This window comes from Dermacentor albipictus, chromosome 10 (assembly GCF_038994185.2).
Source record: "Dermacentor albipictus isolate Rhodes 1998 colony chromosome 10, USDA_Dalb.pri_finalv2, whole genome shotgun sequence".
Lineage (NCBI taxonomy): Eukaryota > Metazoa > Arthropoda > Arachnida > Ixodida > Ixodidae > Dermacentor > Dermacentor albipictus.
Window position 1 is genome coordinate 13,215,867 of NC_091830.1, and position 16,612 is coordinate 13,232,478.

General features: G+C 45.1%; 1 protein-coding gene across 4 annotated transcripts in view; it reads right to left on the reverse strand.

Annotated features, from left to right (window-relative positions):
* Mbs (Myosin binding subunit) overlaps positions 1-16,612 on the reverse strand; it is a 98,794-nt gene that overhangs the window by 6,744 nt on the left and 75,438 nt on the right. Inside the window, exons 14-18 of one of the 4 annotated variants that reach the window (XM_065448963.1) lie at positions 11,931-12,065; positions 10,639-10,743; positions 8,388-8,423; positions 5,212-5,262; positions 4,188-4,279 (exon numbers count right to left, since the gene is read on the reverse strand). In XM_065448963.1, coding sequence (XP_065305035.1) covers positions 4,193-4,279; positions 5,212-5,262; positions 8,388-8,423; positions 10,639-10,743; positions 11,931-12,065 — 414 coding nt within the window. In that variant the 3' untranslated portion in view covers positions 4,188-4,192. The remainder of the gene's footprint in view (positions 1-4,187; positions 4,280-5,211; positions 5,263-8,387; positions 8,424-10,638; positions 10,744-11,930; positions 12,066-16,612) is intronic. The other 3 variants (XM_065448965.1, XM_065448962.1, XM_065448964.1) reach the window with 3 other exon arrangements.

Consider the following 16,612-nt stretch of genomic DNA (forward strand, 5'->3'; position numbering starts at 1 on the left):
TCATTCTCATGTTCAAGCATGAAAAAATTTACCAAGCTGTGAGACTGAATACAGAAACTTTTCGGTGATCTAAAATGCTCACTGAAGAGATGAATACACTTAGGGTTCAACAGTTATGAAAGGTCAAGTAGCTGAATTGTTTGTCCTCCTTTACACTGAGTGCTCCCAGCACACTGAACTAGTCTTAAGACACCACAGTTCATGCGAGTGCCAAGCCTTTCATCCTTTGAACTTAATCCTCTCGGTACAGAAGCAAGCCCGAAAACATAGTACGTGGTCAGGCATTCAGAGTGGCTTCACTGAATATATCATCTGCTTCAATGTCGAAGTGTTGTGACAAGATTGTCAGTGCTAAGTAGCCAGAACTCAAATAAATCAGTGAAGAGGATGTTCACTGCATTCTATTCATGGTTTCTCAGCACAGTAGAACCCCATTGATGCATGTTACAAGGCCCCTAACAGCAACACCAGAAAAAACTCTGAATGCCGCCAGCACAGTAACTAGGCATCTCGGCTCTCGTATTGTGACCAGAGACTGCATGTGCGAGCATGTATAATTGAGGGACACTAACCATGTTATGCGACACTGGCCCCTTTCCACTTAATATGCTTTACCACAATACTTGGTGGGTTTCACCGCATAACATATCTGCAATGTGGCGAAGCTGACTTTAGAAAAACCGACTAAACTTGCTACTGTGTTCAGCCGCGCTTTTTGAGACTGACGATTGTGTACTTCCTGCATTTCAGAGGGAGGCCACGGGTGAGGCTTAACAGGCTTAGCTGCGAGTATACATTTACCGTCTCTGTAGCAATGCGCAAGAGTAATTTGCCTCGGCACTGCTAAATTTACGCGACTGCTTCACTCAAACGCAACACAAGATGCAGGAACATTGCAGAATCGTTGCATATGAAATGTGAACATATACATAGAAGTCATTGGTCGTGAACATGAAAACGCAAGGCAGCAGCTGGGAAAATGCAAGAGTGAGGAAAGTATCAATGAGGTTCCACTGCACTCATCCGAACAGGAACAATGAAAGCAGCAATCGATAAACAATACACTACAGCACGCAGGAGACGAAACACCACTTTGCAAAGACTCTGCAGTCTGGAGCAAAATAATGGTAGTGTTGTGCTCATTTCAAGAAAGGATTAGTAGATGTCATGTTCAAACGTATGTCCTGGCATTTCTGACAAGCCAACAGAGTGACTTTCCGACGCGTGTGGCAGATGAGCTGTCCACCAAATGTTAATTTCATACTTAGGACGCCTTCTCACTACACACGCTTAGCACTATCATCATATGAGTGTTCAACACACAGGGGGCAAATCTACTCATGCAGTTAAACGTGCACACCTCTAAGGCAAATCACACAGTGGCATTCTGAGAAAAAAAGCAGCACTACAAGTCATGGCATTGGCAATCAAAAGTGGCATCTAATGTCGATGTGTTTGTAACCTCCAGAAAACAACATACTCGTTCATTAAAAATATTAAAAAAATTCACTGCTTACGACTAACTTAGGTTCTTGGAAATAAGAAACCATGGGAGTTGTACTTAAGCAGTGAAGACAACCATTTCACTGACTACAGCTTAAGCCCTGCTAGTCACATTAGTGTTATACAGCTTGCACATTCGTTTTCTGTCTGGCTTGTGACAGCCGCACATTACAAGTCGCACACTGTCACAATGTGAGAACTTCAATGCAGGGAGAGAGTACTTGTCCACACAAATGATTACGTTAAAGAATAACTGCAACACATTAAAGCAGGTTCTGAGTGCTTGTTTTTTTAGTTCTGGTAGGGTAACGCACACATCACATAAAAAATTTACAAAAAACCCGGAGACTTGGGAACAAACCTGGAGGCTGAGGTATATGTAAAAAAACCTGTCAACTCTGCTTCATAAACACAATAGGTATACCACACAATTTCGCTTGTGAAAAAGAACACCTTTGACTGTTTTAAAAAAGGCGACCATCCAAATGAGGTATTACTGCCAACTTGTGGCTGCAGAATTTATGTACTATTTAAACACATAGAGGGAACATGGGCTTGTGTGCGAAGACTCCCACAACTTCAGCTCCGTGCGGAATGACATGTGCATGATGAAAATGCGCTTTCCATATTCGCACCGCCCACATGTGTTGTAACATTGCAAATGCCATTGGCATTCACTGATAGCACATGAAGACATGCTCTTGTTCATCCCATAAAGTGTTATTGTTATCAAGATGTTACAGAGCTGACCTCATCTCATTACCCTTTCCACACAGTTGAAATCGGTTAGGCATTGGAGTGTGCTAAAGCTGCATCTGTCTCACAAAAGTTTTCAAAAGGCTCAATGGCATTAAAATGCCCAGTAATAGCATCTGTGTCTTGATGTGCGCAACAGCACCATCCACAAAACAATCACAAAAGACTTTGGGGCAGTGATCACTCTGGTCAAAAACTCTTATGCAAGAAGTTGTGAATGGGCATATGTCTTTCCCAACAGTTCAAAAAGTACCTTGCACAGTAACAGGCGATGTGTTTGGAGTTATGATGGTCTTTGTGATGAATGCTCCATGCCTCATCTTGATCTGATGAAATGACCAGTCAACATAGCAACCAAGCTTAGATTTCAGGGCAACACCATTTTCTGCTTTAGGAATGCCTTAAATTTTTTGTTATGCAGCAAATGCCATGCAAGTTAAAAGCACACATCCTCTCCCTCCCACCCCACTTCATAAGTGTGCAAGTTTAAAATTTTTCCTTGGCTAATAACCAACTACTTGAAACGAAGAAATGGCAGCGATGACTAATAGCTGCAGTTAAGAGTAGACTGATGCTCAAAGCCCAGAGCTTCCTTAAAACACTATGCTACCACTGTTAGTGCAAACATTCTATCAGTGCAGGCCCCTACACCTAAGCTAAATGTTCACTGGTATAAATGCAAAAATAAGCTCAATATAAAATCTTCAACGTTCACACACTATGTGGCTCCTCTGAATGTATTAATTTCCGTACCTTTGCGAGCATGTGCCCTGATTGATAGCAGCACCTTCAAACTGCTACCTTAATAAAAACACATGCAGCTGTTCCAAATTACATATCAATTAAAAGCTTTCCACTCAGGCAAAAACGCACAGGTGTGATCAGTTAAGGAACTTGCACCTGCATAGGGAAACAACGCAATACTACCAGAAAATTATATTCATCATCGGCCTGTCTTTATGTCGACTACAGGATGGAGACTTCTTTCAGAGATCTCAATTATCCCTGCCTTGCTTTCATTTCATCACGCCACCTAGTTCTCAACAGCCCTCCATGGCGTCTCTCTTCCCTGCGTGCCCACTCAGTAATAGACCACCAGTTATCTGCCCTGCATGTTTCGTGGAACCTGTCTGCCAACTTCATTTCTTCACTAAATCTTCCCACTATCTCCACTGAAGATTACAGGCTACCCCTGTATGCCCTCTAATCCACATTGCTGTCTTCCTGTCTCTTAACATTACGCCTATCATTTATTGTTTCGTCGGTTGTTGCATAGACCTTGGCTTCTTCTCAAGCTCCTTTGTTAATCTACCAAGTTTCTGCCCTATGTGTTACTACAGGCGGTATGCAATGACCGTGCGTTTTTGAAGGATACATACTTCTCAGTACATGCCACGTGGGGTTCATTCCATTTTGCCCTCTTGAATTTGCTTTATATTTTACATTTACAAATTATACACGGAGCATGGGAAATGACTTCCCAACACTTTGCATTTACCTTTGTCCTGTGCATCGCATATGTTCTCAACATCTGCACACCCTGGCAGTGTCATCAGTCTGCAAATTACCGGGTTCTTTTTACTTGTTTTCAGTCTGTTCATGAATTGTCTGATCCTGCCTCGTATTCTTTAATTCCAGCCACTGCGCCTGCTGCCGCCAGTGGCTGGAATTAAAGGTGCCCAATTCAAGGCGAATTCTTCACCTAAAGCAGAAGAAATGAGTGACTGCCCTTTTTGTTCCCTCAACGTCTCGGGTTTTTTCCGCGCCATACACAAGCCCCGAGCCGTTCCACAACAAGCTGTGTAATGAGCTGCACAAGTCACGCCACTCCACAGCGCATGGCAGGCCGAGTGAGAGAGTTTGTCAGAAGCCAGGCGCCACTCTTGCCAAGATGCGTGACCAATGAGAGCGGTCGGGGTTTTTTTTACCTTCCTCATTTGGACAAGTTCGACACGACGCGCGTCAGCGCACGATTTTCGGCCTTGAGCTTGGCGTTCTCGGCCTTGAGCTGAGCCAGAACCTGCAACAAGACGCCCATGGTCGTCAAGGTGGTGATGGTAGGTGCCGCGAGTCGCTGAAAGGAAAAATGTCTGATGCCTCGCTGAATCCAGGGTGATGCCTAAAGTCTGCCTTGGAGGAATGGTCGTGGCAGGATGCAGCCTTGAAAAAAGATTTGCCTCTGCGAATGGTGAGTGCGGCCATCTACTCAGGTGTCGCTGGAGTTGCAACTAGTGATGCAAATGTGGATCAACACGATGCGGATACGCCGTCACAAATGCCACGATAACACGGTGCCCACTAACACCGCTTTCGCATAAGCACCAGTAAAAAATAGTGTCACATAATCGGGGCTGTATGATTTCCCAAATGTCTTCCTTGAATAATGAGACACCTTTACATCAAGCTTAAAGGAAAGGCCCTTTAACCTAATCTAACTCAAATAACCACACAAACTTCAGCCTGCTTAAGAGGCATCGCACACCTTGGCTGAATGAGAGAGAAACTGTTTTCGTGTCTTCAAGCTCTGTAAGGTATTGTGAACAACAATTCCATCACCAGCACTTAAAAGTCTTCCTCAGGTCAAAGCAGATTCAAGTTTCTACCACAGCCAGTCTATAGCAGGCTTTGTGCAATGCACACAGCATCGAAACGAAACCACGCTAACAAACGATAATGTGAAGTGATAAGAAACTGAACTTCACTTTAGCTAGGTATGTTTAGACAATCTTAACTGAACTCAAGTAGGTAAGTGCTGCCATCATGAAATATGCTAGCCTTGCCATGTGCCACTTGCTGGAAGTCAATAGTGTGCCTCACTTTGAAGGTCTTTGTTCATGTGGTGTTCCAAGTGTTCTTTGGATACAATTTTTTTTGTGCGGCACACTAGTATGTACTACTTGACGATGAGATAAATAGCCGAGAAAGCAGGCAGCATGGCTAACGGTCATGTACCTTGAGCTCCTCCTCCATTTCCGAGATTTTCCTCTCGAGTGCTCGACGTTCCTGTGTGAAGACAACACAAAATACAAAGCAACTGAGAACCAGACAAGTACCTATTAACATGCAGAATACAAAAGCAAGCATGCATATGAAAGCTCATCAAAAGGCTGCTGAAACATAACTTCAAGGATAAAAAAAAACAATAGTCAAGTATGACAATGTGACAAAACTACCAGCAGTTATCACATTCTTTCTACAGCTCTGTGGATTAACTTATAAAGTACTATTTTTCCATAGCTTTACCATTCAATCGTAACCTTGAACGATGCTGCTTACCCCTAACTGTGCATGCGCAGCTGGTGGTATTGGTAACAGTTAACGATACCACTTCCCATGACTGTGAATGTGCTGTTGGCAGCAGGCAGTCTTGGACACAATAGAGGAACAATGCTTTGGCAAAGTGCTTTGACGTCCCTGAATGTGCGGCCTTAGGACATAGTCATTGTCAAAAATCTGGAAGGCACTGCACACACCACTGAGCCTGCTGTCTCTCTGTGCACTCAGTTAGAGTAGAACTATTGTCACTCCAACACCCTCTATTTTAAGAGTTGCAACAGGAAGAGGATAGTGCTTTGCAAGAGGGCTAGGTGACAGATGATGTTTGCAGTGTAGCTTAAAGGGGCCCTGAACCACTTTTTATCGAAATGGAGAAAGACATTTGAAGTGAAGATAGGCTATTTCAGAACCACTTTGCCGCAAAAAGTACTTCAATGCGTTCAGCAGAAGCGGAGTTATCGGCAATCAAACGCGGCCTCAACTGTGCTCCCCTTCCTCCTTCAATGCTTTACACTGTGTAGGCTACGGCAGAGACGTCACCGTGGCACGCAATTCAAATTTACGATTTGGTGCCTATGCCGCGCTAAACATAAGCCAAACGCGGCTGTCCTCAGAGAGCCGCAGTGCGCTTAGCCACTGGACTCGTGGTGGCACCTAGCCGCGACCGCGGTGTAGCCGAGCACAGCGACCAATAGCAGCCGCATATTGGAGTGTGCTTCATGACGGAATAGAGTACACAGAAAAGAGCGAGGAGCATGGAGTTTTTGAAACTAGAGTGTTTGAGAAAAAGGTGACTTCGCGCTCCGCTTGTGAGCTCCACGAACCGCATACAACGCAAAACTTGGCTGAGATGTTCACAACAGCGTATGCTACCCGCGGACTATGTTATTTCACCAAGCCCGAGGGGTGGTTCAGGGCCCCTTTAAGAAACTTTGACGAGAACTGTAAGCCTTCGTGAACATTCTGAGCGACTATGCGCGACGGGCACTATAGCCACATTCTGTGGCAGAGATAAAGATTGCATGGAATTCACTTGTCTTTTCCCGTGCCAGTCGTGCCATATAAGGCAGCACTAGAACACTTCAAATTTGTTGTGCATATTTTCTGACACAAAACTGACAACAAGAAATAAAAGTTAATGCCAGCACCACTCTAACTTCACTGTCCAGAACACTTGGCAAGCTCATGTGATTTCAGTACATAATGTGGAGAAATTGAGGGGCAAAATCCTGGTTTCTTACACATGAGAAACATTCTGCTCTGAGCTGCCAACATGCTAGAGCAGTACCTGTGAGTGAGGCGACACAGAAGCGTAACATAAAACAGGTGCCACCTCACGTGTGACCAGAGATCTCACCAGACTACATATTACATCTGAATGTACTTGCAGCATGAAACGAAACATGGATGGAAGAGAGAAACAACACGAACAACGCCGACTTGCAACAGATCTTATAATTCCAAGAAATACCTCTTATATATGGACCGTTCAATGAAAACACGAAAATTAAGTGTATAGAAGCAAAATTGTCACCTAAGTGCACTACAGGCAACTGCTGGCTTTTTTAGATCTCATCAAAAGGTTGCGTGATGTCCATATAATATATTGGCGAACGCAGTCAATAGCTTGGATAAAGAGTTGGATTATTTCAACATCACGTGTGCCTTTGATGTGATGTAAGACAGTTGACAAATCCTTTTAATGAAATTAGGTGACAACTTTGATTTTGTCACTTTCATTGCACAGTCAATGTGCAAATGTTCTTTCTGGGAATAAGCTCTGCTGGAAGTCAGCATTGTTTGTGCTGCTTCTCACTTCTGTCCGTGTTTCATTTTGTGCTGCAAATACATTTAGGATAATCGATCAACTAGCCTGAGTTTTTACTTTACACATTACAATTGAGATTCCCGTGAAATCCATACCCGTACATTGATGGGGTGATATGCAAAAACATTTGTGCACTTAGATTTTATGTGCACGTTAAGGAACCCCACGTGGTCAAAATTAATCCCGAGTCCCTCATTGTGGCTTTCCTCATAATCAGATCATGGTTTTCACACATAAAACCCCAGAATTTAATTAAAGTCTATGCCCTGGCAGCACACACTATTAAATGAGGAAGCCTAAGTAGCCAGGTGGGTACTACCACAGCGTGGAGCGCCTACTGCTACTTATAGCTAGTGTTAGCAGAACCCGTTTTTTTTTTTTTTTTTCGGGCGATCATTTTCAGATCTTGTCATTGTGCGAACATAGTGAGCTCGCCACAGAGCCAGAAATGCTGTTGGCCATATACGTGGGTATGTCCAATGCCGGATCTTGTGAAAGTGAAACCATCTCCGAAAGTAATTGCCCGAGAACACCACCCCTGTCCTTCACAGTCCCTTGAATTTTGAGTTGGTGCAATGACTTTAACACTTCAAGACAAAATACCAGGAAGACGGGATGCTTGAAGTGATTTACAGTGGTCAAACAACTGACGCAGACGAGTCCCTGTGCCGTAACGTTAGCTCCAGCAACATTCCTTGTTCGAGAACTGTTATTCACTGTGAGAACTCCTGTGATCAGCTCAGCTTGGTTCACCAGGGGGCAGTGTTCTCGGTCAACTACTTTTGGGGGATAGTCTCACTTTCGCCAGATTTCACATGACTAGCACCGGAACCCAACTGCCTGGCAAGAGCTGTAGCCACACGTGCAGCAAAGCGGAAGCAACTGTTACAGACAGGTTCTTCCACACCACAGCGACACCAAGTGGGGTGTGTCAAGAGCTGGGCAAGGAATAGCAGTGGAGAACAGAGATAGCAACAGAGTAAGAGGGATTAAAAACGTGGGATTCTTTTTTTTGTACACTCACCCTCTTCTCAGCATCGCTGAGTGAATTCCGATTGTTCTGGAAAGCATGCGGGACCACAACATGGTGAGACAGCACAAAACGACTGGGTGAATGAATATTAGCAAGAAAACAACAACAACAAGAACAACATGGCAGACCCTCATTGGTGCAAACAAGAATGACGTCAGTTCTAAGAACATGGCGGGCTACCTAGTTTCACTGTGACATCTCACTTTTCTTCTTAGTAGCAGCTGAATTTAGGCTTTTAATATAATACTACTATTACAACTCTACTTGTAGTAGTAGTAGTAGTAGTAGTAGTAGACCTTTCAGCCAGTAGTCTTTCCACAATTTTACTGCTATGCACGCACAGTGCTAGTAATCTCCTACAGCCATGTAACTTCTAATACTCAACAACTGCTTTATTATACTATTACTCATTACTTTTTATTACTTATTACTATTATTTATTACTATTACACAATTATTTATTTATTATTATACTATTATATTATTACTTTAGCCCTCAACGCCAAAGAATGTATACAAAAGATACCTCATGTGGTGGTACTAGGAAGCATTTCAGTTGGCTCAGTACCAATGTTCTTTGCAATTACACCTGTTTGGCATGATTTTTTACTGAAGCACTTTGCCAACCTTGACTTTGCCCTAACGAGGGTCTGTTAAGAAAGGGGCTAAGAGCCAACACATACAACCCCTTCCATGGCACACAGTTACCATCTAAACTAGAGTTACAGCATTAGAGAAAAACAAACTAACATGGGTAATGCAAAAGGTAAATTAGCATCATTTTTTTTCTTCTTACAGCACACTGAACACTTATAAGTCACACCACACAGCACAATTTAACATCCTGCCAAGAGGCAGGCAAAGCTCAGTGAGTCCACAAACGCAGAGGAAGGAAAGAAGCTAATGTAAAGGGTGGACCGATATCAAAGGAAACAATCACTGTTCAAGATGACTATGCCATGTCTGCCATGTCATGTCAAGAACAGTGTGTCTAAGGACATTGCTCTCTCTTATTTACAAGAGCTTGCAAATTTTTCTGAAAGATTGGAAAATAATTTTAGTGGGAGTGCGTGATGTCCGGCTAGATGGCTTTAGGTGGTCAATATGCAAACTTTGTTTCCTACATTTAATCAAATGTAGGAAAAAACTACAAAGTTTGCAGGAAGCACTTTGAAAAAGAGGATCTTGCGTCGTCTGCAAAGCGGACATGAACGACACAGGTTTAACTAACCAGCATTCATTCAAGCGAACAAGTATTTAACTAGAACAGAAGCTGCAGGCATAACACACTCAAGGGTCACAACGCACAACAATACATGAAATACTTTATGAAAAAAACCACAGATAAATTCCAAGCAGAAAAAAGAATAGCAAGAAAACCCCCCAGAAATTTAGGCCAGCCAGCATAGTATCAAGCGAGTGCTAATAGAAGTAAACTAGTTGCAACTAATAATATTAAAAGGCAAAAATAAAAAGACTGATTAAGAACAAGAACAGATGATATCAACAAATTTATAAAATTCTAGTCCCGACGGTTTATTTCTCAAAGCTGCAGTGAGAGTGAGAGCTATGGGTGAATCCTTGGATAGGAATTCAGGTATTGAAATCTTCATTTCAGGCTCCAAAGCCAAATGCCATAGCTGCCAAGCTATGTGGGTACTACAAAATGAGTAATACACAAAATGGATAGCTACAAGTGGGCATGTTGTTCATGCCAACAAAAAACTAGGGCTGTTCAAATAGTGAAATTTCTTGAATCAAATACTACAAATATTTAGGGACAATTATGTTTGCACATGAAATATTTTCACATATTTAAACAGAGCAACTTGTAAAATTTGTGTGGGGTTAGCTCAGCAAAAAGTTAGGCGCATTTATGTTATTTCATATTTGCATAATGCCATTCACAATAGGACATCCTGCCAGTTGAGGAGCTTGTAAAAGAGAAACAACTGATTTCTGCTCTTCTGAAACCAAAAAACCTAGCAAAAAAATGCCTAGCTTCTGAAAGCAAAAACCTAGCTTCTGAAACCTAGCACCCTCCCACACTGTTCTGGATAATTTAGTAACATGATGCACCTCATATCACCTATATATATATATATATATATATAAATAAATAAATAAATAAATAAATAAATATACAAGGTTTATTTTCGAAAATCAGAGGTGTGAGAAAAAGCAGAGGTGAATAAACCACCCTCCACCCAAGGCAGCAAGTCCCAATTCCTGTCGTGCTCACCAACTGTGCCTTCTCGAGCTGACGTCTCGTCGTTTCAAGCTCGTCTTCGGTCCGAGACAGCTTGCCTTTCAGTTTGCTGTAGTCCTCCTTCAGTTCAGTGTAGAGCTGAGTGAAAAAGAAAAAAAAAGCAGAAACCGAGGCTTAGAACCGAGTGTGAGCAGTCAGACTGAGTACAGCAATGTTATCTTTAACATATGCTCTGGAGTTGATCAATGTGTATATAAATATGGGTGCTGTATATGTAAGCCGAACAATTAAACATAACAGCGTGGAAACCTGTGAACAATATTAATAAAATCTCCCGAACTTGACACCAAGAGAGGAAAAGCAGGCCCCCCTTTTTAAAGTTTGTCCTGAGCACATGCCTTATGAGGAACACATGTACATTTTCTTAACATTGATTCACCTTAAAAAAAATTAACTATGGGGTTTCACATGCTAAAACCAATTTCTGATTATGAGGCATGCCGTAGTGGAGGACTTCGGAAATTTTAACCACGTGGGGTTCTTTAGCGTGCACCTAAATCTAAGTACACAGGTGTTTTCGCATTTCGCCTCCGTCGAAATGCGGCCGCCGTGGCCGGGATTCGGTCCCGCGACCTCGCGCTCAGCAGCCCAACACCATAGCAACTGAGCAACCACGGCAGGTATTGATTCACCTTAACACACAGAACACAAGCAGCAGCAAACTTAGAACAGCAGAGATTGACAAGCAACAAAATGTTTTATAAAAAGATCAGCGACATTTAGAGCAACTTTGGTGTTGCCAATTTCACCTGCTTCAGGAACTTCCTTGAAGCAGGAACCCCTCTGGTGTGCTTTCACAAGTGGAAGACTTCCGAGGGTGCGGTCAAAGACCAACGAGCAAACCCTTTTAGCGAACAGAATATTTTTCGCAAAATTTGGTGAAAAATTTGTAAAATACAGCAATGTGGCAGTCTGAGCACATTGGTATTCTATTTTTAAGAATTAGTTCAAGTGCATGGAAAACACAGACGAACAAAAGTGCCTATGCATGTGTCCCTTTATTCGTCCGTATATTCCATGCGCTCGAACCAGCTCTTAAATATGTTTAATATAAGAGAAACGAGCCCGAATTCGTAAGCATTACTGGAAAGATCGGGAGAGTTGGCCGGTGTGCATATGTAAGCAGTGTATTTAGACAAAGTAACATGCTCGTTCTGTGCTGATATTTGGACAAGCCAAGCCACATATACACGGTTGCTTTGAGGGGGCTATACACTCAGTGGCCCGAACTTGTCTGGTCATCATGCCAGTGTTTTTGCACATACCTTTTTGTAGTCAAGCTCGTCATCGTCCTGAAGGCTGGCTGCACTGCTGCTGAGCCGCGACTCTGTCTCGGATTTGGTGCTGTCCGCTACGGAGCCTGCAGATCCACTGCGACCCCGAACCGTGTCTGGGGTGCTCTGCACAAAGTTGCAATGCCGTGGAAAGCCATCAGACACCCCCGACTGAAAGTAATTTTTTCTTGGCCTAGCTTCTCTTTACTAAAAGACCTAACTACCATTAAAAAGATGAAAGGCATAGCGGACCAAAAACCACATGTGGAGTCATTTTTGTTCCCCGCTGTGTTTTCGACAGCAGTGATGTCCTTTAAATTTTTCCGTGCTACACTATCATCCCAAATTCCAACCAAAATTGGCCAATTATTCTTACAAGACACCAGTTACTAACATGTGTTGCCTCCTTGAAAAGAATAAATTCGCTTCTGCTTGCGCTGTCCTATGGAGTATGTGCTGCCATCTACCAAAAGCCCAACTAAACACTCACACAAAGCTAGGATCACCCATGGCATTGGCAGAAAATGCAAAATACTGCTGATGAACCGAGCTCGTCATTGGCTGTTTTTACCAGAAACCTGTGGGGGAACCTAGTATGTCCAAGGCACGGAAGGGGTTAACCGGGCGCTACTGCAACCAGAGTCAAATGTGAACTCAAGCTTTCTTTTTAGAAAAGAACGCTACGCTTGTGCACAACTTTCTGCGTCAACAAAGGGGAAGTTACAGGAGTGGTGCTTCTTCTACACATGTATTACTGCACCAAGTAGTCTGATAGTTTGCAATGCTTCCAGCTTACGCTTTTGACAGTACACACTGAATGAGCATAGCTTGCTGCTTGCGGCATTTTCGCATCTGCCACAATGTGCAACAGTAAAGTTAAGAAATAAAATTTGAATACAGTATAACACTGAGTTGGGCATTTAATAGAGAGTTTTGGCATGTCCATAATTCTGGTATAGGCAAGGGTGTTTGCCTAATGCTGGATTACGGGACACTGCCAGCAACATCTTGTGATGCTTCATCTAATGCCTGCCTTATAGAGAGATTTTAGGATGGATAGTTGGGCGTGTTGGTTAGGCATGATTTCTGAAGTGAAGGCGCTAAAATGACGGAGGACGAAGAAGAAACACGCGCCCTGTGTGTGTGTGTGTTTCTTCTTCGTCCTCCGTCATTTTAGCGCCTTCACTTCAGAAATTATAGAGAGAGTTTTTTCTTCCTGTTTTATATTCATGTCAAAAAGAACATTTATAAAGGCAACTTGTTCATGATTATGCCACTGCTGCAAATTTACACCATTGGCGAAGTAGAATACACTTGGCTACCCCAATATAAGCTCTGTTTGTCTGCTTCAGCTCAGCATCAATAGATGACGGCACCAATTTGGCCGCTCCTGTTTACATCTCTTCTAGCCCAGTGATCAGCTTGTGTATGCTGCAATACCAGACATGCTAAAACTCTGCCTTATTTCAATATAAGCATGGCAGTTAGATGTTTACGTTTTGTATTCACCAGAAAACAAATGAAATGCAAACAAGAATGTGGGACTATTTTTACGTGCACTGTCACATGTGCGCTTCACCTCCATAGCTTTAGCTTTTACTTCATCGCCACAGGAAGTTGTTTGCAAGTAGATTTTGCATACTTTGTTCCTGGGAACTAAAATGCTTTTCCCAAACAGCTGGTTCTGTAAGCATGCAAATTGATGCCTGTGTGCCCAGCTGTTCTGCTTTTGACAGAGAACAGCTGCAAGGAGCGTTCATAAACTTTGCAATATCGGTGCAAAAATTTTTAACAGGCACACACGATAGGCATCAAAACAAGAATGGCAGCGTTCAACTGAAAAATATGGTCGAAAGCACAAGCAGTTATCCACTTTCTGCATTTTAAGGGACAGAGAACAAAAGAGATTCATGCCAAGCTGGTGGCAGTGCGGGAGTCCACAAATTGGAGAAAGGTCCACAACGAAAGATTAGACAAGTGCTCCAGCAGAATTACCACATTCAGTATCCCAGTGCTTCAAAGTATTCGATCAGTTTGGCCTCACTCTGACGATCTGCTATACTCGTGGCATAAGCTCGGATGGTAGAGCAACTACCCTGGAAAAGCATTGGTCCGGGATTCGATCCCCGGACCAAGACAAATTTATCTTCAAATGGGAACCTTTCATAATGAGAAACCTGTACGGGTTTTTTTAGCTTTGTGCAACAGTTGGGTGGGTGTCAGTTCTTTCCTTTTGCGAGCTGTAGAGTTGTCAATGCGAAAAAAAAAAATTCGCCACGCAGTAGCCCAATACTAGCGCCCTCGACGACTATCACTGTATAACCTTTATACCACAGTGTGCTATTCCATCTGTCAGCCCCTTTCTTGATTTTGGACTGTATAGAGAAGGCATTCCTTTGCCATGGCACACGCGCACAGGCACGCACGCAAGCGCACACGCGCGCATTCACTCACGTATAGCGTGGCAAGGCCTCCGGTGGCCCTGCTGGCACCGGTGTAGCTTCGCGACAGCGTCGGGCTGCGCGACGGGGACATGCGGGCGCCGGCAGCTGTGTAGGCGCTCAGCCCGGCGCTCGACCGCAGCGGGCTCCGAGGCCTGTCGACGCTGTACGACGCGGGCGACGGCGACAGCGACCGGCTCAGCGCCGTCGGCGCGGCCAGCGAGCTATACGGCGTGCCCAGGCCAGAGGAGTAGCCGCCGTAGCGGCTACCCCCGCCGCCGCCGAAGAAACCGTACGACATGATGGCCGCGGAAGGGACGAAGAACCGATCGTCAGACCGATCCAGACAGCCGCGACGACCTTCAGGGGCCCGCTACCGCCGTCTGCGGGACACCGGGGTAACCACGGAACGCCGGCGGTAGATCGACGAACGACACGCACAACCGCTCTCGTCCGACGCTGCAGGGGTGCGGCGGCGCGGTCCGCGGCGCCGGCCAACTGAACCGTACAAGTCAGCCCGGAAAGAAAAAAATCGATTTCAAGCGGCGGTCTCAACGAACCGGACGCCGTCTGCGCCGCCACACCGATATATCGCGGGTCTAATCCCTGCTGGTGAGTGTGAACAAGGCGCGCACGGCGATCAGAGTCCACAGCGCACTGGAGTAACCAGAGAGGAGTATCCACGTCAGGCGCAGGGTTGAGCACCAATCACGAGCTTCCTTCCGAGATCCTCACGGATGCACACACAGCCTCAACCGGACGAAAGCCAGGAAAAACTTAATTTCAAGCTGGTGGCCAGCAAAATAAGACACCGCCTGCCCTCCCCCGTTGGTCTGCAAGTGAAACGCAAGGACATCGGCGCCTATTTTTAGTCGGCGAAAAAGCACAGCGTCTCCCACAAAGGCAGACAGAAGTGGCGGCGAAGCCGGGTGTTCGACAGGTTACGCGCCAAAATGCTGCGGGTCTTCCAAACGTCTGAAATGTATACGTACTCGAAAGCTTGTTCTTCCAGAAGCGTGGCTTCAGAGAGCAAAGAAGAAACAGTAAGACCAACCGTGTTTGCTTTGGCGACCGACAGGCGGTGTCGCAAGGGGGTAAACAGCGATCCACAGAGTAAACTGCGAACCGAAAGCTGCGGGTTGCCCGGTGCCGCTTCGCCAATGTCTGCGCAGGACAGCGATAAACGGAAACTCTTTTGACGGACGGACACGTTAACCGTGATATGACCGCGCACACAAACCCAGGTCTGCACAACACTAACAGACGTTGTCACCGAACAAACCACTTGAGTCGGTTACGTCAGCAGTCGACGCGCCCTTTCCAGCAGACGACGAGGGCAGAGCAGGCCACCGGTTGATCCGCACCGAAGTTGCAGACAATGCCGCCGGGCCCACGACGAACGTGCTGGACACCGACGATTACAAACAAGCGACTTCAGCCCGCTGACTTCTTCAGACGGCGCACTTTCCAGCAGACGACTTCAGTGTAGTTCCACCAGCCTGGAGATCTGTGCGATGCTGACAAGCAGACGACGAGATCGGCACCAGACGTAGATGCGCGCCGAACTAGCAGACGATGTCACCAGGGAGACGACGAATGCGCGATTCCGACTGCTGCTTTCCGCGATTTCAGAGGGGCATTACTCGCGAGAACCCGGAATTCCTCGAGGAGGCAGTGGGGCTGACCTTCATCCGGTTATATCCGAGAGCACGCACAAACGCTTGCGTTGTTGCGGTCACACGGACAGCGCGGGCAATGGAGCGCGTCCTTCTTTCAGGATGTCTGACGCGCTCAAAAATGAAAAACCCGGCCGGCGTGATCGCGCTGCTGCTGCCTGCGGTACTCCCACGATGCGCCTGCTTTTTCTGCGACGCCGTCAGCGCAGGGGCACGAGGCAGCAACGCTGACTTTGACCGCGTAAGCGCAGGAGTCTTCCGAACTATCGTCGAAAACGCAAATCTACAGCAAATTTCTGCACTACAATCTTATCGCTTTCCTACCGCACAGGTGTTACACAAGAGGTCGGCAGACGAAAAGAGAACAAAACGCTGTGTCACAGGAGACCCTTCATTCTCGCCGTAAATTACCATAAAGCATCTCGCGGACAATGCCAGTAGGTATAAAAAAGACAGCGCCGTCTGTCTCGTACGTTCTTTTGTTGCTCAAGGTAACGCGCACGTCTTGAAACACCACTCGGACTTCTTTGGTTTGAATAGGCACAGAACGAAGGCT